Source organism: Heliconius melpomene, chromosome 7 (assembly GCF_056956725.1).
Source record: "Heliconius melpomene rosina isolate 202511_hmr_F chromosome 7, ASM5695672v1, whole genome shotgun sequence".
NCBI classification, from domain to species: Eukaryota; Metazoa; Arthropoda; class Insecta; order Lepidoptera; family Nymphalidae; genus Heliconius; species Heliconius melpomene.
The window spans coordinates 3,633,562-3,659,960 of record NC_140395.1 but is presented as its reverse complement, the minus strand read 5'-3'; the positions used below and the strand labels follow the sequence as shown (position 1 = coordinate 3,659,960).

The 26,399-nt window shown below is 31.4% G+C and overlaps 2 protein-coding genes and 1 long non-coding RNA gene across 4 annotated transcripts; 2 read left to right on the top strand and 1 right to left on the bottom strand.

Annotated features, from left to right (window-relative positions):
- Positions 1 to 929: 929 nt before the first annotated feature.
- LOC146537372 (uncharacterized) lies at positions 930 to 8,775 on the top strand. Its single transcript, XM_085188377.1, has 13 exons — positions 930 to 1,051; positions 1,352 to 1,457; positions 1,763 to 1,848; positions 2,201 to 2,343; positions 2,613 to 2,745; positions 3,969 to 4,095; positions 4,655 to 4,722; positions 5,140 to 5,260; positions 5,885 to 6,000; positions 6,187 to 6,375; positions 6,759 to 6,901; positions 7,665 to 7,794; positions 8,135 to 8,775. The coding sequence occupies exons 1-13, from the start codon at positions 964 to 966 to the stop codon at positions 8,194 to 8,196; spliced, it is 1,512 nt and encodes a 503-aa protein (XP_085044503.1). The 5' UTR covers positions 930 to 963; the 3' UTR covers positions 8,197 to 8,775.
- Positions 8,679 to 9,854, bottom strand: LOC146537371 (uncharacterized). Its single transcript, XR_014878139.1, has 2 exons — positions 9,622 to 9,854; positions 8,679 to 9,187 (listed from the first exon to the last, which is right to left on the bottom strand). It is a non-coding gene; the product is annotated as an uncharacterized LOC146537371 (long non-coding RNA).
- Positions 9,855 to 10,274: 420 nt separating this feature from the next.
- LOC146537370 (uncharacterized) lies at positions 10,275 to 19,971 on the top strand. 2 transcript variants are annotated; one of them, XM_085187559.1, is made up of 12 exons: positions 10,275 to 10,415; positions 10,569 to 10,804; positions 11,002 to 12,077; positions 12,549 to 12,734; positions 13,015 to 13,080; positions 13,742 to 13,843; positions 14,290 to 14,382; positions 14,618 to 14,716; positions 15,101 to 15,249; positions 15,612 to 15,717; positions 15,966 to 16,073; positions 16,893 to 19,971. In XM_085187559.1, the coding sequence occupies exons 3-12, from the start codon at positions 11,022 to 11,024 to the stop codon at positions 16,956 to 16,958; spliced, it is 2,031 nt and encodes a 676-aa protein (XP_085043685.1). In that variant the 5' UTR covers positions 10,275 to 10,415; positions 10,569 to 10,804; positions 11,002 to 11,021; the 3' UTR covers positions 16,959 to 19,971. The 2 variants fall into 2 exon arrangements, with proteins under 2 accessions (XP_085043685.1, XP_085043684.1); XM_085187558.1 differs by having other exon boundaries at positions 10,280 to 10,804.
- The last annotated feature ends 6,428 nt before the right edge of the window (positions 19,972 to 26,399 follow it).

Genomic DNA, 26,399 nt, shown 5'->3' with positions numbered 1-26,399 from the left:
AAAATATAAGCATTTCGAAGCCACAGCTATTACGTTTTTAGTCACATCTAAATTGCACTAGAATTGAATACTTATACTTATATTCTAAACCTGAAGAGTTTATTTGGTTGAACGCGTTAATCTCAAGAACCACCGACCAGAGCTCGGGCACTCAGAATGTGTCTTACGTCTAATAATTGCGTTATACAATTGTTAATTATTTTCATTTGACTAAACATGCAAAACCACAAGCAAGAGCTAGTATACAATATAAATAAGCATCTAAATAGAACATTTTATACCATCAATATTATTATTTTCATAAAAGAATATTCTCTATAGGAATATTGAAAGTGTACTCTTGCATAACGCAAACGTAGTATTGAAACACTTTGTAATATAAACTGATGGTTTCGCTCAGGATTTATTACATTTAGTAAGTAATATTAGATATTTCTTTAATATATCTATGCGCTATTTTAAAAAGTTATTTGTCTTAGTGGAACAGTGTATCTGGCAGGAAACACGGTGGACGTGGATTCGATATCCGCTCAGGGGAAAAATTAACTATTCTTTTGAATTTGAACGTGTTTGATGTGTGTTCATTAATGAAACCTATGGAGAATATAGTGTTTAGCTTTAAGACACTTCGTTTCCTTCGCACCGCCAAATTCTCGATACATTACGTGTTGAGTGGTTGAACTCAAGTTTAAGTACTATTCATTATATATGAATTATGGGCATAGAAGTAAGGACGCCTGGTGACCCGTGGCCATTCCAGAAAAATATTTTGCCCACCCCAGATATTTGCTAACATAACACGAACAACTGTTCAAAGCTTTTCATATAAACTAACTAAAACAAATCATTTCACATCCCATTGAAGAAATATTTTAATAACATTCTTATTGTTTTCAAAATAAAAGTCAGTTGTGAATAGGAGCTTTATTATAGAAATTGAGTCAGTTCTAGAAAGGCATCGTGATGTGCAGCTTGCGGGGAAAAATCATATTTTTATTTTTTATTTTAAACATAAATATTAGTGATGCAAGTTATAAAGAACAATATCGAGGTAATTACTTTTAAGATAACTTATAAAAATCCGAACTTGACGGGATTTGATCCCGCGGTTCTTGGAAATCCTCAAAGAGGCTCTACCACTAAGCTATACGTTCTTATCTGGCTACATCGAACGTAGGGCTGCGACACTGTGCTTGTTGTTGTTACTTCTATCCCTCGAATTGCAACCGAACCCACAACCGTCAAACCCGGAGCAGGTGCCACTACACCATGGTGGCCTCGGTCGGGAATAATTTCTTAAAAAATAAATAAAGTGCATAAATTTACTGAGGCATGAAACTTTGAATTTTAGTTCCGTATAATGCATCAGATCGATGGGAATCATACATCTTCAACGACAAGGAGTATCTCATACAAAATTTACCTGTGACTTGGGAAAATGCAAAAATACTGTGCGGGTAAGCCTATATTTAATTATCAATACAATCGGTTATATCAAAAGTTTTAAAAAAGCAATTAAATAATAGATGCTACAAAATGGCTTACAGAAGCAATAGTTAAAAAAATGGATAACTCAGCAAACTCTGAACACCGGTATAATAAATTACATCGAAATGAATAGCGTGATGTTATATAGCTTATACTTTACAGTCCTCGACAAATGTACTATCCTACAAAAAAAAATTGAATTACAATCAGTGGTTCCTGAGATCAGAGCGTTCAACCAAAAAAACTCTTCAGCTTGATAATATATCTGTTACAGAGGTCATCACAAAGGCATCTTAGCAGTGCTGGATACTAGAGAAAAAGCTGAATTTATGGCTGAAGCTTTATCGGAACTTCAATTTGGTAATTAGTCTCTGAATGTATCTAAACGAATTGTAAAGGCCCGTTTTTATTGCTACTCGCTGTACCACGTTTACATCAGAGTCGGCAGAGGGAAATCAGAGTTAGGACACTTAGTTCTCCATGTACTGTTCAATTTTTAAATTATTCCGTGTTGAGTGGCGGGACTCAACCAAGGCTTTGTCTTGTTGCAAGAGTGAGGAAATCAAAATATATTTTTTTTGAGTGGAAATTATAACCACAATCGTCACGTTTTTTGACGGTCTCCTAGTATACAGTTCAATTATACATAATTATTTTATGGCACGCTAGTTAACATTACTTACGTCCTCATAATAATTTTCTATTTTATCAGAAATCGAATCAGTATGGGTAGGGGCAAGGAGGGACTCGGCCGATGATCCTGAAGGATACAGATGGAGTAAAGGTGTGGAACTTCGGAGAACATCAGCCGACGTCCTCCCTAAGGAGGATGATGAAAACATGCATTTTCCATTGGTAAGTCTAAGTTCTTTTTCAGCACATCACAGCAGGGTAGGCAGAGGGAATTTAGTGTTAACACACTCCATTCCCCATTTTACGCCGAATTCTGGGGGCATTATGTGTTGAGTGGCGGAACTCCACCCCGCGCTTTGCCTCATTACCATAGCGAGGAAATATTAAATATTTCATTTCCTCGAGTGGGAAATGTCGTGTTTACAGTCGTTCGCTTTTACCAATGCGCCACGTTAAAAATAAAAATAAAAATATTATTTTTGTATTGTCAGTGGTTAAATCGAACCCACATCCCAGTGCCAGAAGGTGGAGCGGACTGCGTAGCGCTGGAGCGAGTGCGTCACGACAAGCCCGTGTTCTTAGATCTGCCGTGTCATTTGGAAAGACCGTTCGTTTGCGAAAGAGGTATGTGAGTGAATTCTCCCTTAGTTTCACGCTGTATCCCTTATATAGAAGGGTAGGCTGATAGAACTCAGTGTCACCGCTTCCCACTTTTCGTCCATGGTCACGTTATGGTCCAGCGGCACAGCATCTCTCTGCAAAACGTGACGGCTAATTTTTCGAACTTGAAGTAATGCTGTTAGTTCTGCTGGCCTGAACAGTGACACCGGTTGGGTAGAGAAAAGTGTACTGTCTCTGAGTATGAATTATAAGCATTACGTTGCTGCTTAAGAAGATGGAGAAGACATCTAAGGACGTCCCCTACAGTACTCAAATTATTATTTTCATTTCCTCATTTTTAAAAGGAGAAAAAACGGAACGTTGAGTTCCCCAATTAGGAAGTAAAGTGAAGAATGAAGTGTTGACACTAAATTCATTCTGTATAAACTGCTGAAGGATGCAGAGTAAAGCAAAGAAAAAATATTGAAGTTACGGAACACCAAAGATTTAGTAAATTCTGGAATAATTAGTGGTATATGTACCATCAACTTCTACACCTTGAAGTAACTCTTAATGGAGAATAGTTGTAAAGTTTAATTACTTGTATGTTAATACAGTGATAGACATGCTGTGCCCGTGGGTAGTCGGTTTGTTAAATTTGCATCTTAATTAGGTCGAATTTGTAGATAGGTAATTTTGATGCTTTGGCTTTTAGGTTAGTTGTATGAACTTCGATTCTCGTTCCGGGCAAATGATCATATTTTGTTTCTCTTAGAAGACTTTTGTACGATGTTGTTTTGAAGTATTCTTTAACCTTACGCTGTATCCCGAATAAAGCACGAAAGGCAGAGAAGACCTTTTGTTTTACCAGAAAGAGGGAAAGAAAATATATAATTAAAATATAATGATATTTAAGATCTTCCTCAAGAAGGAGCACAAGCGTGTGACTGTAAACGAGAGGATGTGAGTTCGACCCCCATTCGAGGAAATGAAATATGTACTTAATATTTTCAAATTCCTCCCTCTGGTAACGAGGCTAAGCGCGGCGTTGAGTTTTGTTACTCAACACGGTGAAAAATTAATTATGGGAAGTATGTTAATGGGAACGGAGAGTATTAACACTAAGTTTGCAGCACCCTTCTACTTACCCTAGGTGCGGGATACAGCGTGAAGAGAAAAAAATTAACGACATATTTCTTATTTACATAAATTTTATTTACAAAATAAATATGGATATTTTTTTAAAGACGCAAGCATAGAAGTGCAAGTCCAAGAAATAAGGACGGTGAGATGTCGCACTGGATTATACCACTTGTTCGATGGAAGGCTCGACTGGCAACAGGCGGCTGCCCATTGCGTTTTGAAGAAAATGGCGTAAATATAACTATCCTATTAATATATTAGTTATTAAGAATTGATAGTTAATAGGTTTAGTTTGTGAGGATGGATGTTTGTTCCAATTTAAGGGAAAAATTACTGAATGGAATTAGATGAAACGTTACTTTAAGCTAGCTTATATATATCAGAATAACATATAGACAAATTATGGACACTTTTGTATGATTTGGCTATAATATAATATTAAGGTTAAGCGGGCGAAGCCGCGTGTTGGTCGCTAGAAATGGGACGTGATCCACGGATTTGAAAATTTTTTTTTGTAAGATAGTTAATAGAAATTGGGAAATAGGGACGACGGTTGTAATTAATATGTTCTAGGTGTTACCCCTTGAATGTCTTAGGTGTGGCTTTAGAATGTACGGCGTTGGATTCCGCAACTTAACATATATACTAAAAATGAAAATAAACTACATTTTATATTTTAAACTTATTACGTAATTCTATGCATAAAGTTAAAGATCATAAAATTAAATTTATATCATTAAAAAATCCTATATGAGCGTATGCCAAATATGAATATGCTATTGTTCCACAGACTTGCAAATATAAACACTATGAAGTGTCTAAGGAAACTTGGACTTACAATGTTGAAATCTAGACCAAGTAAGTATTGTTTTAAGCTAAATATATTCGTTATTATCATTTTTAAAGTGTTAATCCACAATTAGGTTCCCTCTGTCTAACCTGCTACGGAATACAGCGCGAAGCTAAAAAAAGTTAATATCTTAGAAAGGTGCTAAAAAAATGCATAAATTTAAGTTTAATGCTTAAAAGGACCAGATATTTGACCCATTATTTTTCACCAGCAGCGCTAATGTTTTTTAAATAAAGAAGAGTAATCTATATGTCTAATATATGGTGACTTCTCTTTAATATAATATTTATTATAATGTCATCACAACTAATCCTACAAATACGTAAAATACGAAATAATGAAAAAAATATAACTAAAGAAAATAAAATTTAAAAAATACGTTTTTGATAATATATAGGTAGAATAGCATTTATATTTTTATGCAGGTATAGAAAGTGCCTGGATAGGCGCCAGAGGCACGTTGGGCCAGTGGTCATGGATTGACACCGGAGTTAGCATATTCAATCCCAGTTCTTTTACAGAAACGTCAATATGGCCACCGATGAGGTAAACATAATAATAAATTAACCTATTTTTTTATGACTCCTAAATTTTATATTGTTTGTTAATATTTTCTAATGTAAGTACAATTTGTGAAAAATTAACTCAACTTATTGTAAGTAATGATTGTAGATTAAAATTAGGGGCCACTTGTGGCATGGTGTCCCCATGCCACGAGTGGCCACAAGCGTACAACTGTAAACACGACAGGTTGCGAGCTCGATTTCCGCTCGAGAAAATGACATATTTAATATCTTTATTGCGTTACTCAATAAGCAATGATTAGAGCGCTTAATCATTAAAGCATTAAAAAGAGCCTCTAGAATTCGGCGGAAACTGGAGGTCGGAAGTTTCTTATGTTTTGGGAACGAAGTGTCTTAACACTAGGTTTTATAGGATATAAATAGGATATAGGATAATTTATTAAAATACATTTTTTCCATTTTTATTAGACAACTATAGATAACCCACCAACCCATAAAATCTCTATTAATTAACGAATACAGTATCCTACAATTTTCATTGCCTGTATTACATGTTATTGGAAATACTTAGTGAGAGAGAGATGTGCATTTTAAAACCTTTTTTTCGGTTTTATATTTATATTTGATAATTTGCTTAAATGTATAGAGACAGGTCATCAATCAAACAAAATGGCTGCCTCCAAATAGACAGACACACAGCACGCTCTCCCGTCTTCATGGAGGCGAGATGCGAAAGGAAAATGCAGTTTATATGTTACGAAGGTATTTATATGTATATTATTTAGGAAACCAGAACAATGCCTTCAGAATTTAGGAACGGAGTGTCTTAACACTAGATTCTCAGAATTGAAATTTTTTATTATTTTTTCGCTTCAATACACATTTTTATTAAAATATCTTATTTATAAATGACACCATTATATTTATAACATTTATAAAACGTTCCAGGACTTCCATCCCTAAGTACTCTAGCGCCACCTAGCGACGACTACTATAACTATATACTAGTTAAGCAACGATTGTACTGGCAACATGCCTTCGAAAATTGCCAAAAAATGAACGGATCATTAGCAAGTGTTGAAAATAATGATGTTCTAATACAATTATTGCTATTGATGGGAGAAAATAAGAATGAGCGTATGTATTTAGGTTATTAGTGGTACACCGCCATCTAGTGGGTGGTAGCGGAACTAAAACATAATAATTCTTACATATACCACCTACTTATCTCGTTTATTTATAAATTGGATTTATTTCGTGTAATTAATAAACTAAGATAATATTAGTGACTCTGTTTTTCATAAAGTCATCTTTAAAATCAACAAGACTTAGTTCTTTTTCAAGAAGTTTTCAACAAACGTTAACAATTTAAAATGATTTAGTTCTTCATTTTAAATTAAACTTTAAGAACTAAATGCTTGCATATATTTGTTGTTAATTTTTAGTAACAAAATATGATTATATCAAATTATTTTATCAAAACTTAAATCATTAAATTATTAACATAACTTTCTTTGCAGCGGTCGAACACATATGGATATCTGGTCGTCTAAACATGACGAGGGATGCTGTAAATGATATAATATCGTATACTTGGTACAATCCCTCTAACGGGAAGAGAATCCCGGACCCTAAGACTGGAGATCTATCCATGGGGTTATATGTAAGTTTGAAATAAAAATATGGACGAATTTGTACATATTTCTTTTAAATGGATCCTTTTAACTTTGTTTATTGTTTAGCATCACTCTGTATCCCGAATATAATGGGATAGCAGAGGGAACCAGGCTTTAGGACTTTCCTACTTCCCGTATAATATTACTTCCTTACGCTCCCTCTGCCCATCTGATATAGATATGAGCGATGTGTGCACTATTAGATACTGTAAATGTGGCCATCGTAGTTCATTGGAACAGCACTGACTGTTACTGTGTTAATTATAGATTCAATCCACACAAAATGAAATTATTTATTCTCTTCACTATGGTAAAAGTGCGACTAACTTGCCCCACTCAACAGATATCACACATTGTCTCAAAACCTGCGTGAAAATTGATATACGAAGTGTCTTAACACTAGGTTCACTCTGCCTACCCTGTATGAAATACAATATTAAACTAGCGACTTAAAATAATTAAGTATTTTTTCTAAATATTTAATATTTTTTTGTGGATTCGATTCCCAATGGGGGGAATGAAATGTTTCATATCATTTTTATTTACTTGCGCGCTTTTGAATTCCACTTCCGCCAATCAACACGCAATGGCTCAAGAAAGGAGAAGAGAAGCGGAAAAGTGAAAACGGAAGTGACTGAATAGAAACTGAGTGTCTTAACACTATCCTGTTCCCTTTGGAAACCCTGCTACGTGCGGAATACCGCGTGAAGTTAAATAAAAATAAATATTTAATAATGTCAATGATTCTAGACACCACCATGGTTGAACGAAGATTTTACAGTCGACAGTTCCTGTTTAAATTTGGACAGACAGGATCACCTCCTGGGGCTGGTGTACGGTCTACCTTGCGATACGCCACAATACTCTGTGTGTATGATTGGTAAGTGTAAGGGAAAAATGTTTTTTTTTTTTTAATTTAGAAAATTTCAAATAATTGTAGCACAACAGGTCCTTACTTGACTACAATTATTAATTTTTTGATTCTCATAAAAGGAAAAACAAACTTTTTCCTCTTTTGGTCAGATAAGGTGAGGTGATTTGTTCCACCACTCAATATGCAATATTTAAAAAGCAGAGTAGTCTTAACACTAGGTTCTCTTTGCTTATACATAATGTTACAGCATGAAACAAAAATATTTGAGCCTTCCATTATACAATAATGTGGACAACAAATTCATTTTTTTTCTGTTAATAAAAGTACATATATATATATATTACAGAGAAATCAACAAGAGTTCGAGCAAGCGAAAATGATCCAACAGAAGGATATGTAACATCATAATTTTGAAAACTAATCATTTTTAAAAAACAATATGACTAATATTTTAAGATATTCTTGAAAAAATTGTTAAAATGTTAAAAGTGTTTAATATTTTATAGTAATTAACAATCAATCAATTATAATAAAAATAATTATTTTAATATATATTTCTGAAAACATAAAAATTTTAACATAGCGTGATTTAAACCTCCTCCGCTCCTTTTAAAAACTGTCTAAGAGCTCTGACCACTAAGCCATACATTCGAAGGCAAGGGTTCAAATCCCACTACATGCAATTTTTTATGTCTTCTAAAAAGTACCTATTCTCTAAGTGTGAAATTATACTTTAAAACTAATAAAAATACATATTTCTATATGCATTAAGCTGTTTAAAATTACTATTACTTATATTACTCATATTACTTCATTTTCATTCGAACTTCAACATAAAAACCAAGTAAAATATTACATACTAAGTACTAACTGATAAATAAAATAAAATAGAGATCTAGATAGTCTTTTATTTTGTATAAACTTCAAGCAGTAGGCAGAGAGCAGTGTCTTAACTTAACACACTAGTTTCAAGGCAATATTTGTTTTTTTATTTTTCTAAATAATTTGAAAAATGTAAAACATGTAAAAATTTGCACAACTTAAACTCACACTCTTTGAAAACTGTCCAAGAAGTGCCAGTCCTTTAATATTCAAAGTTTGATGTTTATAAATGTATGTTTTTTTAAAATTGAAATTAACACAAAACTATTATAAAAGATTTGCTTTTCTGTTATATTAATATTAACAAGATACTAAAACATTTTTTTTACCTATTTAGACTGTTATTAGCGATATCAATCATTTGCATATTGACATTTTTCATTTGTTCACAATTTTTATTCACATCTTTTAAATTTTTTCTGAATACTCTTAAGTTTTCTAAATATTCTTGTAAAGTTTTTACTAATCTCCTAACAGCTTCTAACTCTTGTACTAGTTTTGCTGATCCTGATGCTGACTGTGAAAAAAAGTGAAAACTATTAAAGTCATCCTAAATTACTTAAAAATTTGAATGTATCAAGATTCGAACCTCATGGTTCAACAGTTCAAGGCGTTACCACCACCGTTCTGACCACTAAGCCATACTTTCTTATCAAACTATGTCAAAATTCCTTATGTATGTTACACTTATTAGTGTACTTATTATCTGAATAGCGATATTTTTAGACATATCCACTAGATTAAATTTAAAGAAAAAATATACATATTCTTATTAATCAATTTTTAAATACAAATATTTCGCCGAGTAAGTTTCGAACCTACGTATTACGTATGCATCTACTGAATGATAAAATAAACAATATATAAAAATTAATTCTAATGTTTGAGTCTAATTCTATTGTCGTTATGGTGTTAAAAATTAAAATGAAATTAGTAAATAACCATTAGTACCTCTTGTTTTGATGAAGTAACTGATGCACTGGACATAATTGAAATAAAATCCCTAATGTAAGATAAAAATATAAATTTTAAAGTAATTTAGTAACTAAATTTAATAACTTTTATGCAAGGTACTAGCTTTTATGATTTTTATAATCTGAAATGCTGTTACTACTCCAGAACTTTCAAAATATTTTTTTATATACACATGTCTTCAAATTCTGGGTTAGATACCTGGCATTTCAGAAGTTATTTCTTTTTCAGGGTTGACATATTAATTAAATTATATAGGTATGAGTAAATATTTACCGTATCGTACGCTACTTAATAATGTAAATTAATAATTTATTTGTATTTTCTGATTATTATTTCTTGTATTATTAAAAATATTATGCAAAAGAAGCATCTATAAATGTTATTAAATTGAATCCATATATTATAATTGTCACAAAATAATCTTGTGAATTGTAAATTTATAAAGATTATTTACAATATATTTTAACATTCTTCATTTCTTTTTATTTAAAAGTGTATTAAATGCTATAAATGTATATTTTTGGTTAATCTTCTCTTTTGTAATATCGACTTTTATAGCATTATTAAAACGCATGCGCAATTCCGCAACGCCATCTGAAGAAAAAATACTTCACTAGCCGAAGAAACGCCGCCATTTTGACATTTGTTTGGCTTTGTGTTTTTCAAATCATAAATTACCAATTAATTATGTGATACGAGTGTCGCGCTCTCATATTTTCGTAATATATTTGCTATAATAAATTATCGTATTGGAATAATAGTACATCTCAGTAAGAATTGTTTTCGGTTACTGGCGCATTAATCAATAATGTGCTAGCGCCGCTTTTTTCTTTTTCGCAATAATTATTTTACATTTATATCTGTAGTGTATGCACTTTTATTGAAAGTTTACAACTATTATTAAATTAAAGTGTTTATTTGAGTGTTATTCCAACAGATAAATTTAGAAAACTATTAAATATAGTTGTAAAAAAAGGCGCGAAGTGATTTGCCGCGCCGATTTTCCTACATCAAAATTATTTGTTTTAACAAAGAATATCTTACATACAATTGATAATAATTATATTAAATACTAAGTATTTTGCAATGTGCAATTATAGATTGTTACATCATTTAAATGTCTGGAGTAAAACTTAACTTTCTAATGCTATAGAGTCATGTAAGTATATAACACTTACGTATAATTGTTTATAGTTTACTGTATAATATATTCTATATATATATTACATCATAGCTTCTATTATAACAAAATACAATTACGTTAGAATTTGAACAATTTTCACTACCAATCAATAAATAATATGTAATATTTTGCGAATTTTTATTTTATATTTAACTTAAAAAAACATTTTTCAGTTTAAGCATCTGATATTGCGATGCGGCTAAGAAGTAGGAAGAGGGAGCGACCGCTCTCTGCGAAAAGTACTAAAATAGTGACAAATTTAAAGCCTAAACTGAAAAAGCCTTCAATAAAAGCGAAGTCAACTTGGAAAAAAATTTTGGCTGGAGAAAATGGTCTGGGAACACCCAGCCTCCACTGCATCACTCGGTCACAAAAAAACATAGATCATAAAACTCGACCTGTTAGAACTAAACCGGCCAAAAGTATGGAGAAACCTGTCGAAATAAAGAAATCTAAGCTTAAAGAAGAACCTAAAAAAAAGCCTATTTTCCAAACTGTTGTACGAAACACAACTAAGGACATGGTATCTTCAACAACTAAGCCTAAAATAGAGAAAATAGCATCAAAGAACAAATTAAAAGAAGTTCGTACAACCAAAAGTGCCCAATTAAGGCAGAGTTCCCTAAACAGAGAGCTACGTAAGACCGAATCAGTATCATCAGCATTGAGTTCACCACGCAAAACTCGCAGAATGGACAAACCTGATAAATCTGCTTCTTTAAACAGCTCACCTATAAGAAAAGTGCGTCAGCTAGGTGTACCAACTTTAAAACTAAGCAAAATAGCAGTTAGCTCAACCAACGAAAGTCCCAAAAAGAAAATAAGATCTAAAGAACCAATAGTTCCAGAACAATCCACTTGTTTTTCTGATGACAATGATATAACAATGTACGAACCGCACACAACATTTGTGGACTTTCCAAAACCTAATGCAGAGGAATCTGATTCGGATGGGCAAGTTGAATCATCTGAGTTGTGTTTACCTAATGATTGTCTTAATGATTTAATGGCAATAGCTGAATGTGCTAGAATCATTAATAATGATTTATCTCAAGATGATGACATCAATCTTCTAGCAGATAAAACAGCTAAAGTTATGACAACTGATAAAGATGATAAAAAAATTAAGAAAGACAAGAAAGTGAAAAGGAGGAAATCATCTAATGATCATGAAATGTATCAACCAACATCCACTACTGATGATTTGGATGTGTGCAGTGATTTTCTGAATGAAGATAAATATGTTCAGGTTAGTATTATTTTAACAAACTATTTAAGACTGTAGGAGAGTAACCGTTATGGATATAGATCCAATGCCCACTTAGGGTAATTAATTATTAATTAAAAGAAATATTTTTCAAAAGTTACACCTTCAAATTTTATTATATATAAAAGTCGAAATAAATCAGCTTTACGCTGTATCAAGCGCACAACGGGATAGGCAGAGGAAACCTAGTGCTTAGAAACTTTGTTTCCGCCAAAATCAAGAGGCACCATACTTTTTCCAGAATGAAGAAAATGAAAATATAAATTTAAGTAAGTATTTTATTTCCTTGAGTGGGGATCGAACCCACAACCAGTTGCCCTTACGGGCACAGTTTGTGCCCCTGCGCCACGTCTGGCCTATAGTAAAGTAAAAATACTATAAAAAATATAAAAAATCTTTTTAAAATAAATATCTAATAAAAAAAATTTAAGATCTTTTATATTACTCTCACAGCCAGATTTCATAACAATGCTAGAGCAAGATAGCTATGTAAGAGATCCAGAATGTGAAATATCATCAACCTGCGGAGATACACAAGGAACAGCCATTGAAAGTCTTGAAGCTTTATCAGCAAGGAGCCCCAGCTCCGGGTTCTTGGCAGAGATCAGTCAGAGTTTAGCTGCCGAAGCAGCTGGATGGGTTTGTTTTATTTGTTTTGTTTTCTCTATCCATATCTATACTTATACTTCTAATAAATCTGTATTTGTTTGTGATAATTCTGTATTTAACTAAAACTGATTTAAGTCAAACTGAGTGATGTGGATTTAAGTTATCATTAAAGAAATGTGTTTTCAAAGATTTATATTTAAAAATATATATAATTAGTGAAAATTTTTTCAAAATGTAGGCAAATTAGAAATTAAGATTTTAAATGATTTCTTAAAATAATATAATTAATGCAATTTTTGTTTTATTATAGAGTGCTTCAGATGTGGTCGACGAGAATTCTTTACACTGCCATGATGAACCTACACCAGATATTGAAGTAAATTTTTCAATAAGCATTTTTTTATCTACACTTATAATAAATTCTTAATAGGTCACAAACGACCGTGTATGGAAGATATAGAAGAAAAAATGTTATGAGGGGCATTTAATAATGTATTAGAACCAAAAACAATTATTCTTAAAACTTGTCTGTTTATGTATGCATTTGTTCACACTAATCTCAGAAATGACTTAACTGATTGAATTGTAGTTTCCATTGTTCTATTTTGGCAAGGTTCCCTTAATATTTACTGTTTCTTTTATTGAAAGTTATATCAATATATGAACAGTCTTCAACAAAATTCCTAAAAATAACTATTTTACTAAATCAGCTACAACTTCACTTTTAAGTGTATGGATCAAATAATTATATATCAATTTTTTTCTTCATGTCGCATGTAGTAAGATAGGCGGAATTAAAATCAATACTATTGAATGTGGCATTATATATTGAGTAGAGGAACTCAACACCGCGCTTATCCTCGACACCAGAACAAAGAAATGAAAACATTAAATATTTCATTTCCTCGAGTGGGAAACGAACCCCTCAGATCACGAAAGTAATTCAGATTAATAAATAGATAATTGAGTAGTTCAAGAGAGAGAAGCCGCGGACGTGTTGCTAGTATATATATATAATATTTTTTATTTGTCCAAAGGAGGAGGCCGCAGCAGTAATATCTTCATGTAGTACCCGAGTGGACTGTGAACAACTATCATCATGGGCAGATGCTTTTGACCCGTATTTGTTTATAAAACAGGTATGATTATTATGTTATTATATACATTAAAAAAATTACTATAAGGTAGATGGCTTATTGGAGTCACGCCTTTAAAAGCCAACAGTATACAACACATTTGCTAAAAGTAAAGAACTGATTGTAAATTCATCACAGAAAAAAATAATAATATATAAAATAATATTGATCGCTTAAGTATTGAAGAAATAATAAGAAGTAAATATTGAAAATAAATACATTACATCAATAAGGCAACTCAAAAAACAGAATTAAAATACAAGAAATAAATTTAATTCAAAATCAAAAACACTTAATGCCAGTTCTTCCGTTTTGTCTGGGACAGTATTACACAAAACCATTTTTGCAATTTGAACTAATAGTTCCGGAGATTAACTCGTTCAACCAAACCAACTCTTCAGCTTTATAATGTAAGCATAGATTTACATAATAATTTATTTAATGTTTAGTTGCCGCCATTGGAGTCGGTAGCAACGGGAGCGTTGCGGGCGCGGTATCCTGCTCTGCCGTTGAAAACTAGAACCAGCCCGGATTTTAGTCTGGTAATTAATATTATGTGATTTATATTTTTTTAGCTTTAAACATATAGCAGGGTATATAGCAGGGCAGAGGGAACCTAGTTTTAAGACAATCTGTTCCCCACTCACCAACAAATTTTTACAACATTGCAATTTGAGTAGCGGAACTCAACGCCGCGCTATGTCTTGTTGCCAGAACTGGAAAATGATAATAATAAATATAAATACAAATTAAATATAATCATTTTTTTTTCTTTAGGTATTAGATCTGGATGAGACATTAGTCCATTGTTCATTACAAGAGTTGCCCGACGCAAGCTTCCATTTCCCAGTTTTGTTCCAGGATTGCCGGTATACAGTAAGTTTTTACATTTTTATGTAGTTCTTCGCTTATGATAGGGAAATATTTTCGAGGATGTAAAATTTATTTTTGCTTAGTGGTCAGTACGTTTGGTTGGCTAAACAAAATGCGTGGATTCGAGTCCCACTATTATAAATTTTAGTTAAATGTAGTGTAAGTTATTTATTTATTAATTAAGTTAATCAAAAGCAACGAAAAATTATAAAATCGTGTGACGTATAATTGCAATTAATAAAAAAAATCTCTATTTTACAATATTTAAAGCAATAAAATTGCCTTTGCATACGTATTTTATTTTGTTTATTTTTTATTTTTTTTCGTATACATCTTTTTTTGGTGTGTGCAATAAAAAATATTCTATTCTATTACTTCTATTTTCAGGTATTTGTCCGTACTCGTCCGCATTTTGCAGAGTTTCTGTCACGCGTGTCACGTCTCTACGAAGTTATATTGTTCACGGCAAGCAAGAGGGTGTATGCAGATCGATTACTTAATTTATTAGATCCGGCACGACGTTGGATTAAATATAGGTAGGTATTCCCTTCCCGCTTTATATGCGGGATAGGCGGAGGGAACCTAGTGTCGAGATATTATGTTTCCGTTGACGGAGAAGAGGAGGGAACGTTAATCATTTATTTTCTGGAATTGAACCCACAACCAGTCGCGTTTATAGTGAGACAGTTTTTAAGTATGTTCTGTTCAATGAGGCAGAAGAAAATAGTCTTTTTACTTGCAATCATCTTTTTTTTTAAATATAGCTGCCCTATAAAAAATATAATTTGTTTATAATATAAAGAACAAAAAGCAGCTAGATATATAATAGTAGTGCTAGCCTTCACTTATCTATATATATAAAAGGACTAATTTATAAATAAAAATATTTTCTTTCCAGATTGTTCCGTGAGCATTGTCTTTTGGTGAACGGAAATTATGTAAAAGATTTATCGATTTTGGGACGCGATTTGCGAAAAACCGTCATAGTGGATAATAGCCCGCAGGTATGCATTAGTTTTGTTTCATTTACTAGCTGTCGCCCGCAACTTTGTTTGTCATAGGAATTTCTCTTTTTGTGCTTCCCTAAATTCCCTAACCTACCTATATGGCATACTTTAACGTTGCTAAGTCCAGTTGTTTAGTTTGTGCGTTGTCTGTCAGTCACTAATAATTAACTTTAATATACCAAGCACTATTTATCAGTTTTTAAAAGCTGTTAGATATCTTTCTTAAGAAAAATATTTTGTTGCAGGCGTTTGGCTATCAACTAGAAAATGGCATCCCCATAGACAGTTGGTTTGTGGACAGGAGTGATAATGAGCTCTTAAAATTATTGCCTTTCTTAGAACATTTGGCTACAGTAAGTATTTATTTATATATTTCTTATATAAAATAATAATTCTTCTGTATGTGCTTGCCCCCATATTCCTTTTAAACAGTTAAACCAACCAAAATTTGGATGTGCAGCGTCTGACTGTCAACGCCACAGTTGTGGATTCGATTCCCATTCAGGAAAATAAATACATTATTTACATTTCCTCGACATTGCGGCGTTGAGTTTCGGCAAGCAATGTCTCGAAAATTGAGTGGGACTCTTGCCTTACGTGCCACACACAGTTTGAAGCTAAAACAAATGTGTTCCTGAATGGTTCCAAAATACAACTAGACCCTGATGGCTCAGCCAATGGCGTGTAATGATTTGTTAAACTTGATAACAAAAATAGAGCAGGAAAATGTCTTGTAGGTTAAAAATCAATTTATTGGTAAAAAATCTTTTTTCTGAGTGACATTTACATTCAGACACTGTTCTACTGCAATACAGTAATAGAATTGAACTCAGATTCAAACACTTCCACTGAAATATAATGGTGGTAAAAAACAGGGATGTTCTTTAGCGCGTGCGCGCTAATTTCATAAAACTAGTATTATTTTTTTTATTTCGATCGGTTATAAGTAAAAAAAGTTTTATCAATTTAAAGTATTTTGCTCACCAAAAATTGCTACAAAATAAGTATCTTATTGGATTGACTAAAACTTAAGTTTGTATACATAGATATTGCTTGTTAAATGCTACTTGAATGGTGATAATAATGGGCTTTGTTTTGGCAAAAAAAAATCTTTTCCACGTAAGATCAAGCAAGGGCCATAGGTATTTAATAATTTTCTTTTATTATTTCAGAAAGATGATGTACGACCGTACATAAGGGATAAGTACAAGCTCTTCAGTTATCTTCCACCAGATTAAAAATATTAAAATCAAACTCTACAAACTCAAATATCCACAGATATTTATAAAATTTGAAAATGACAGCTGTCATTCTTGGTTTTTTATCTTGTAATTCTATAGAAATGGCCTAATTTTTTTCATATTATTTTGGTGTGTGTGTGTTTTTTTTATTATTTACAGAATTTTATATAACTTTAATTAATTAATTTGGAATTTTCACAATTCCAAAATGCTTTTCTTATTTTTTTAATAAGTAATTTTAAGTTCCCTAATAAAAGTCTAAGTCTTCCAACTTAGACTACCTTATTGAAATCGGCAGTTATAAGTATGTATAAAAAAAGTATTATATATTTAACTTAGATTGTAAGGGAAATCCATTTTCATTTATATTTTTGTTAATCTATGATTATTGTTTTTTTTTTCACAAATTTTAATGGCAGAGTCGTCGACATTTTTATCATATATTTTTTTATATTATTTAATTAACATATTTGTTGTATTTTTTGAATTTTTGCTTTATTATGATTATTGGTAAGATACTATTAAATTGGAAATATTATATATTTAATTTTATACGGATATTACGTAAAGGACAAAACTAATACTCATTTTTTTCGTCATTTTGTTTTTTTTCTTACAAAATGGCGACTGCTAAATCTAAAATGTCATAAGTATAACAATTGAAATATTATATTATAATTGTTTGTTTTTTTTTAGAAAAAAATATAAATCTCTTAACAAAGTGTACTCGATGTTATTGGGGTGCTATATTTTAATTTAGATAAGATACATGTATGTTCTGTGAAATAAATAGCATTTTGTTTTAAAAGTAAATGTTAAAATGACAGTACTTTTAAATTTAGCAGTATGAAGAAATTTTTAATTCAGGACGGAATGTATTTTATTATTATATATTGAATATATTCCGTTTATTTATTTTGATTCTCTTTATTGTAATCGATTTTAAAAATAAATCGATATGTAAGGAAATCGTTGTTTATATGTAGATTTCATTTATAACGAAATTTGATGAAACTTACAATATGCTATTCATTTCATAAAATTGTAAATTATAAGATTTATACATTTTCCGTTATATTTGAAAAAATAATAACTTTCATAGTTTTTATATGTAACTTGTGTTTTATAAAGTAATTGATTTTTTACATACATTCTTTTATATGTATAGTATGGTTTTATTTCATTTGTATATTAATTATTGATCTATTTAATAATATTTTTCAATAGATCTATTTACTATATATTTTTAGAATATTTGAATATGGCAAGAATTTTATTTAACAACCATACTATTCATATAAAAAATAATATAATTTGACAAATTAAAAAAATGATGTCAAATATTTTATCTTAAAATATTTGATTATACATTTGTCAATTTATTATTTAATCTGTATATGTATTTTTTTACTATACAGACTTAATAAATAATTCACTATTATTACTAATAAATAAAACCAGTGTACATTATAAACAAAGTATATTTCGTTGCGAAAATTTGTTGTTTCATAGATTTATTTGTAGATCGATCGTATGTAAATATTTTAAATAGTCCAGGAGGTTGTCTTTTTGTGTCATTTTTATTTTTTTTATAGTCCGAGAGATGGTTGTAATTTTTGGGTTGGGTATATTTTAGTGATCATTTTGAAATGTAATCATTAATTGTTTCGAAAATGCATCACGGGTTTATTTTATAAATTATACTTATTCTCCTAAAAACGTCTTATTTTGTACAAAATTATATAACCATACATAGTTTACCCAATAATCCATTAGTATAACTAAGTAAATGTTTGTTCTATTTCGGGCTATTTCTTTTTATATAATTTAGTGTATTTTATTTAATTATTTTGATATATGACAGCAATGATTTAGTCTAAGGGATGGTTGTTATTATATGACTTCTTTTTATTATTATATTATTTATTTCATTTATTTACGATCGATCTGTCCATCAATTCAAATTTCATATGGATATATTTTCCTGTAATAAGTATTATTTTTTTGGAAACGAGAAGGTCTCAATGATTGGATCACCGCCTATTTATTGTTTTTTTTTAATTAATATTTTAAATTTTTACTAATAATAGACTTAAGATTTAGACATTGTTTACGTAGCATTTGAATATAGCAGGGTTGAGAGAGAGATAACCCGGTGTTAAGGCACTCCATTCTATAGACACAAATTAATTCCCCCTGATTGTGTGTCGATCCCACAACTGTTGCAGTTACAATTGGATGCTGTGACAATGAATTTTGTTTTTTTTTTTAAATACAACATTAAATGCCGTTCTTTTGTGTTTTTGGTTCATTTAATAAATATTTGGATTAAAATGTCTTTATTATATTAGTAAATTTTTTTTTTTTTTATGCAAAAGCTACGTAAACAGTTTAGATAGGTTTCAAAATGAAGGAATTATTTAAATTTGTATGAAGCAATAATTTCAATTAATAAGTGTTTAACACATAAGAGAGTAAAAATCAAGACATGTTTAAAAAATTTAGAATATTAAAAGTATTATGTGTTGTTAGTACTTCTTTTAAGTATTATCATTTTGGAAATGAAAACAGAATCATAATATTTTGGACACATTTGTTTTTAATCGATTTTATAGTTTCACATTCACACACGGTTTCCCCTGCACCGCCCAAGTTTTGAAACATTGCGTGTTGAGTGGCGGAAGTGAACGCCGCACTTTGTCTTGTTACCAGAGCAAGGAAATGATAATGTTAAACAATTCATTCCCCTGAGTGGAAATTGAACCCACGACCGTCGCAAGCTCGATTACGTTTCGTTATTTTTGTATAGATTAACTGACGTATGTATTGTTATAATAATGTTAATAATTTCTCCGTTTTGAAACTACATAAATAGTGATATAATAAATGATATTTTGTGTTTCTAACCCTTAGATAAGTGAATTGAAATTGTTTACTATTATTATGACTAGTTATTGTGTAGTGTAGCGGCGGCGCCCGTATGTAACCTAACAATTATGTTTTAATGTCAGTATTTGTGTTTTATTTATACCTCCGCGTGAAGTGATTCACGCTGTACTCCGCATACAGCGGGGGGGGGGGGGGGGGGCAGAGTTGTTGTTACCCAAAGGAGAAAAATTAAAATTATTATTTCCGTCGAGTGAATACCGAACGTACAACCATCTCACTTAATTTTAATGTCGGTGGTTGTTTTCCGTATATAAGTTTACGTTTAGCATTCCGGACCCCAAAAGATAAGAACGAAACTCTTATTAGATCACGATCACCTTGTTCGTCTGCCAAGCCATTTATCTTGAGGTATCAATCTGAAATTAATACCATAATTATATTTAGATGTCTGGTCCCTTAAAGCAAAAAAAAAGAAGCTACTAAGTCAACGCAAACGGCAGATAAGGGCAGTAATGCATCGATTTTGTATGAAGTTCGCCTAATGAAAAATAGGCTACTTCCCGTGGACAGTTATGAAATTTGGAACAAATGAGATTGATCTTGATCAAGAAAAGATTGGGCACAAGCGCGCAACTGTGAAGGTGACGGTCTTGGATTCCATTCCCAGTCGGAAGAATGAAATATTAAAAAAAAACAAATCAGCAATGAAAATATAAAATTTAAATAAATATTTAATTTCCTCGAGTGAAGATCGAACTCATATCCAGTTTATCCAACCTTTACGGTTACATATTATTATTTATTTAGTGTATGCATTTCCTCGTCCTAGTATGCATTTGCTCGACAAGGCAAAGCGCGGAGAGCCAGAAGCCACTCAACACAATGCTCGTGAATACGAAGGAAAGTGGGGTACGGAAGTAATGGGGAACAGAGTGTCTACAATAGCTTTATACGGTGCTATGTGCGGGATACAGCGTGAATCTAATAAAAAATATACATTGTCGGTATAAGTATTCGGCATTTCATAAGAAATTAATATCGTATTTAATGCGAAGAATTAAAAGTTTTAGATAAAATAGCCGACTAGGATTATTGGACAGTTGTATATTAGTGTAAATCGTTTGATTATGATAAAATTTCGTACAAATCCTAAGTAAATCTATACTAATATAATAAAGCGGAAGAGTTTGTTTGTTTGTTTGTTTGTTTGAACGCTAAGATTTCTGGATCTACTGGTCCGATTTACTATGTTTATGTTTCGTATGAAAACTACATTCTTCAGAAGTGCTATAGGCTATATAATATTACATTACACATATGTACTAATAAATTAAAATACTTTCTAATTTGACATGCAATTTATTCTGCCATGTTAATAACAGCCGTCGTTGCTAAGCACCGGTTTGCAAAATTTCTTTGTTATAAGAACACGTCACCCAAATATATATAATATTTAATATATAATATTTAATAATTATATAATATTTAATAAATATTCTTATAGTTCAAGCAGGCGTAGCCGCGTCCGGGTCCACTAGTGTGTATAATATATCTATTTACTGGTAAATGCATCGCATGTCGCATATAGCAGAGTGGGCTGAAGGAACCTAGGCTAAGACAATCTGTTTCCCTGTATGCTGTATAGTGAGTTGGGGAGTGACGGAACTTAACGCTTCCCTTTAACTTCTTACAAGCCACAACCGTCGTGTGTATAGTTGCTGTGTCTGTGTCTACCCACGGCGGCCTCAAATATGTAGCTAGGTATATCTAAAATATTAATCAATAAAATAAAGAAATAATATTATTTATTAGAGGTGTCTCGTTAAACGCAATAGTATTTTTACAAGCTTTTATTAGACTTTTGACTAATTCTGATGACAATAATACTACCTATATATGAAATATTTCCATTTTCTTGCTCTGGTATCGAGGCAAAGCGCACACGCAACACGCAATGTCTCCAGCAGTAGGCGGAACACGAGGACCAATACAAGGTGTGTAAATGCGTAAGATTAAAAATAGATTATTTTTAGTTAAAACATCTCATTTTATTAAATAAGCAGATTAGATTTTTGTTAAACAGATTTTCTTATTGCTTGCTTAAGTTTAATCTTACTCGTTTCGGAAAAATCTGATATGTTGAAAAAAAAATTAAAATATATTTTTTCAAAGATACAGACAAAATATTAATAGATAAGTAATTAAAAATGCATATTATTTTGTTAATAAATGTTTGACTCAACAGATAACAAATTACACCTAAACATTTAAATGAAAGCACCGCCTTTTCAAATATCAAAATTTATTATAGGACACTTCAAATCTAATAATAATAAATTGTTAAAATTTTATGACAAATATCTACTATAAAAAATAATAGCTATTATAATATACTTTTATTAATATTTTTACAATGGCGGTGAAATGTTTAATTTGATTTTTATTAGTATACCTAACGATATTGTGAAGTGGAATGACCTTGACAGGTATGCATTCTGGAAATATGGCTTTATTGCAACTGTTATCGGTTCAAATCAATTTCTTCTATACGTACAACAACATTAGTTTGCAATATATGAAAACTCTAGCATTAGTTTACCGTTTTTCCGGCATAGTCAAATGTTTATGAGAAAGAATATAACTCACATCTGGATAGTACCTAAGTACCTAGTCGCACGTCGTTATGTGCGACTACACAGCTTTGAGTATAATTCATATTTATAATTCAACAAAATTATTCGTAAATCCATTAGCTGACAACGGATCGACTGTAATCTAAGATTTCGCATTTTGATTATATTATATTTAAATTTTGTTTTAATTTTCGATTTTGTTTTTCGATTCTTTTTATAAGTGGGTAAGTAGTTACAGAAGCTTCAATGAGGAACGGAGTGTTAACACTAGTTCCCTCTGTCTCCTACAGGATCCTAGTATCCTACAGGATAGGTATAGTGTGAAGCTAATTTAGACATGATAATAGGTAGGTATACTAGAAAATTCAAATATTGATCACTTAAGTAATATATAAACGTTATTTATGACATTTAGATAAAAACAAGCCTATTTCCGTATTAATATTATTTACTTTACTTTATCCTATATGATTCAACGAAATGTCGTCATACCATTGTGACGGAGTGGAATAGCACCCGTTTAGAAATATATATGAAAGCTGTGGGTTCGATATCACAACACGAACAAACTCTTCCGCTTTATTACCTATATTAGTATCCACAACTTTGTTTACGTTGCTAATTGCAAAATCGCGTTTTTCCTGTAGGAATTATGAGATTGAATTTTTCTCTCCTCCGTTAGTAGGGGTAGCGAACCCCTAACCTACCTACATTCTAGCGTAGAAAACCTAAAGTCCAGGAGTTTTGTCTGGGCGTCGTTTGTCATTTGTCACTCAGTGATGAAAGAGTTTTATATACTTACGTAATATGAGTTTATAGAATATTATTTTTAGCTTAGAGTGGGCAAAGGGAACCTGGGAATCTAAATCCGCCTATTCCGGAGGTATTGCATGGCAAGTGGTGGACCCCAAGATCGCGCTTTGCCTGATTACCAGTAACCAAAGCGAGAAAATGAAAATATAATAATAATAACTCTTTTATTTATTCATTAAATTAAATAGCTTACAAACATCTACCTACTTAAGATATAGATAAAAAAAATAGTCGTATTAATGATTATTTCGGGAAATTAGAGATTATAGCCCGAGTTAGGATAGCTATTATCATATGATTGAAATCATATATTTTCTTAATTAGAAAATGGTCACATGTTACAAGCAGATAGTTCAGGGTTCAATTCGTTTTTCGCACAAAGACTATAGGTACAGATAAAACATTTTTTTTATCTATAGTAGCTTTTACCTGCGGTCTCCCTCTTTCAAATGAAAATAGCTAAGAAGAATGTATAACAACGAACAGTTTCATAATATTAGTAGATACCTATACCTACTTAGAAGTAAAGATTTTATTACAAAGAATACTTACTTATGTGCCTATTTTAAGTTTCTAACATATTATGATGAAATAAAAGTTTCTAATGCCTTTTGTGATGTCGTCTTCGGACTAGACCAAAATGTTTTTTATTTAAAAATAACATTTATTATCAAGTAACATTACAACAGTTGAACGGGTTCATATCTTCCTTTCGAGCTATCTTTTTATAACGTCGATTATACGATAGGATAGCTTTATTCCATTATATTGAGTGGCTTAATTATTTATCTATTTGTTATTTATATTGTTAATCTCCTTTTGGTTTTAACTTTAAACTCCACGTTGACGAAAATAAAAGAAAAAACTTACTTAAAAATAAATTGGTAAAGGAAGGAGGTAAGACGGCTTTCTCATACATAAAAAAGAGTGGACGAATGTTGGTGTTGGTGTTTTATGCAAAGCCTTGTGGAGGAGGCCGAGTGGTCCGTGCCCATCCCAGGATAGTCTAGTGCCCACTCTTGAATTTATACTATAATACAATTAGGCACATTACCTATTCATACTTGTTATAAATAATTCATTAGGTATATCTTTAATCTTTATATTGATTAATGGTTTATTGACTTATGACGAGTATACCTACCAACTTATCAGGATTTATGCAATTATTAAATTTTATAATGATTTGGTTATTTCTATTTTTAAGTTGAGACAAACTGCTCCCAAAATTCTTCTCCATTGGAATAAAACACTGCTTAACCTGCCTACTATTTCGAGACTAGACAGTCTGATGTGGAAATTTCATCTGTTTGCAGTGAAATTATAAATAATACGGAATTGTCATCTAAACAAAAGATTTTCAGCAGTTATCCTCCTGGACGCCCAAGGAAGCGCTGGCTGGATGTCGTGATGCAGGACATGAGAGCCAATGGTCTAACCACCGAGGACGCAAAAGACCGTGCAAAGTGGAGTAGGTTGAGTAGGAGGGCAGACCCTGGCAATAGCCGGGATTAATGCCAGGAGGAAGAAGATCCTACTAGAAACTCAAGTTTAGCCTAATTATATAAGACATTGAAATTGAAATTTAAAAGTCGTTTAGTACCTGTTTATAACAACATAACAGTGCCTTTGAACAATAGGCCAGTAGGCCATTTCACAGCCATGCGGCAGTTCCCGGGTGGATACCAATGGGTACCTTCCTGGAGTGTTTCTACATACTTGAGTCAGACAACAAATTTCTACCATGCAACATTCAATTAAAGTAGACAAAACATATGTATTTCAAAACAAAAAACAAAATAAATGATTAATGTTCTCTGGAATTAATTTCACAAAAGAACATGGCAATGACATTAAGAGTTAGACGAATGATAACTAATCTATAATAAGGAAATTCTTCCTTGCGAATTATCTATATACTTACTATAGAAGGGTTTTATCAAAATCGATTTAATTATTGCGCGTATATAAAGTCTATTTTGTATTAATCGTATTAGATTATTATCTTTTTAGTATAAAGTATATTAAAATTAATGTGTTTGTATATTTGTTTGTTTTTCCCATTTTTATATATTTGTTTTTTTATCAAGTTTTTTTTCTATATATCAAGGTAGGCGGAAGAAACCTAATGTTAACACGCAGTTGCCGGATTTTATGTGTTAAGTGGCGGAACTGAAGGCCGCGCTTTGTTTTTATAATTTCTTGAATTTACATGAAAGTTTTAATATTTTTCCAAATTCTCATTTACTCATCCCATTAGCTGTCTTTAATTAAATTACGTCCTTATTATGCGTATAAAATAATATATAAACGTATAACCCCCAAACGTTTCATTTTATAGGCAGGTAATAGGGACCCCCCATAAGGTATCCTTAAGAAATTAAATATTTGTTGGTTGTATGTTTGTAGATACATTATGTTATAAATCAAATGGTAAATGACCGTAAAGTGCCATAAACGCTACCCTGAATTCTAGGGGCATTCCTTGTTGAGTAAATTAAGTTCATTTCCTCGAGTGGGAATCGAATCCATATGCTGTTGCGTTTACAGTCACACTTTGTGCTGCTCCACGATTGGCCTCAATTTTTTTTGACCTCATTTTTTTTTTTGCAATTAATTATTTCTTTGGTATAGATTAAATATACCTACCTGTAGATGTAAAAACAGGATCGGAACCAACAGTTGATCCCAGGGTTGATAAAAAAATGACGATATCTAAATAGTGCTAATAAAATAGTAACGAATTTAAATAGATTCAAAATAGCAACACCGTTATGTTTATTTTAGACATTAAAATACCGTTTCATGATGTAGGTATTCATATTAAATACTTTTTTGACTGTTGCAAGCATGAAATTTCTTGAAATTGTTATTACTATATATCTCAAAGGCTGCATTTGTAAGATTAATTTACATTAGATACTATATATACATATTTAAGGAAGCCCAAAAGTAGGTATTTAGGTTTAACCTAAACTTTGGTCGCATGTCCCGAGCAATGCTCTGAGTTAGTTTCTTCTATTGATATTTCACGTACAAAATTGAGACATATCTACGACTATACAAAAAGATTGTGGATTCTAATTTAATTTAGGGAACATTT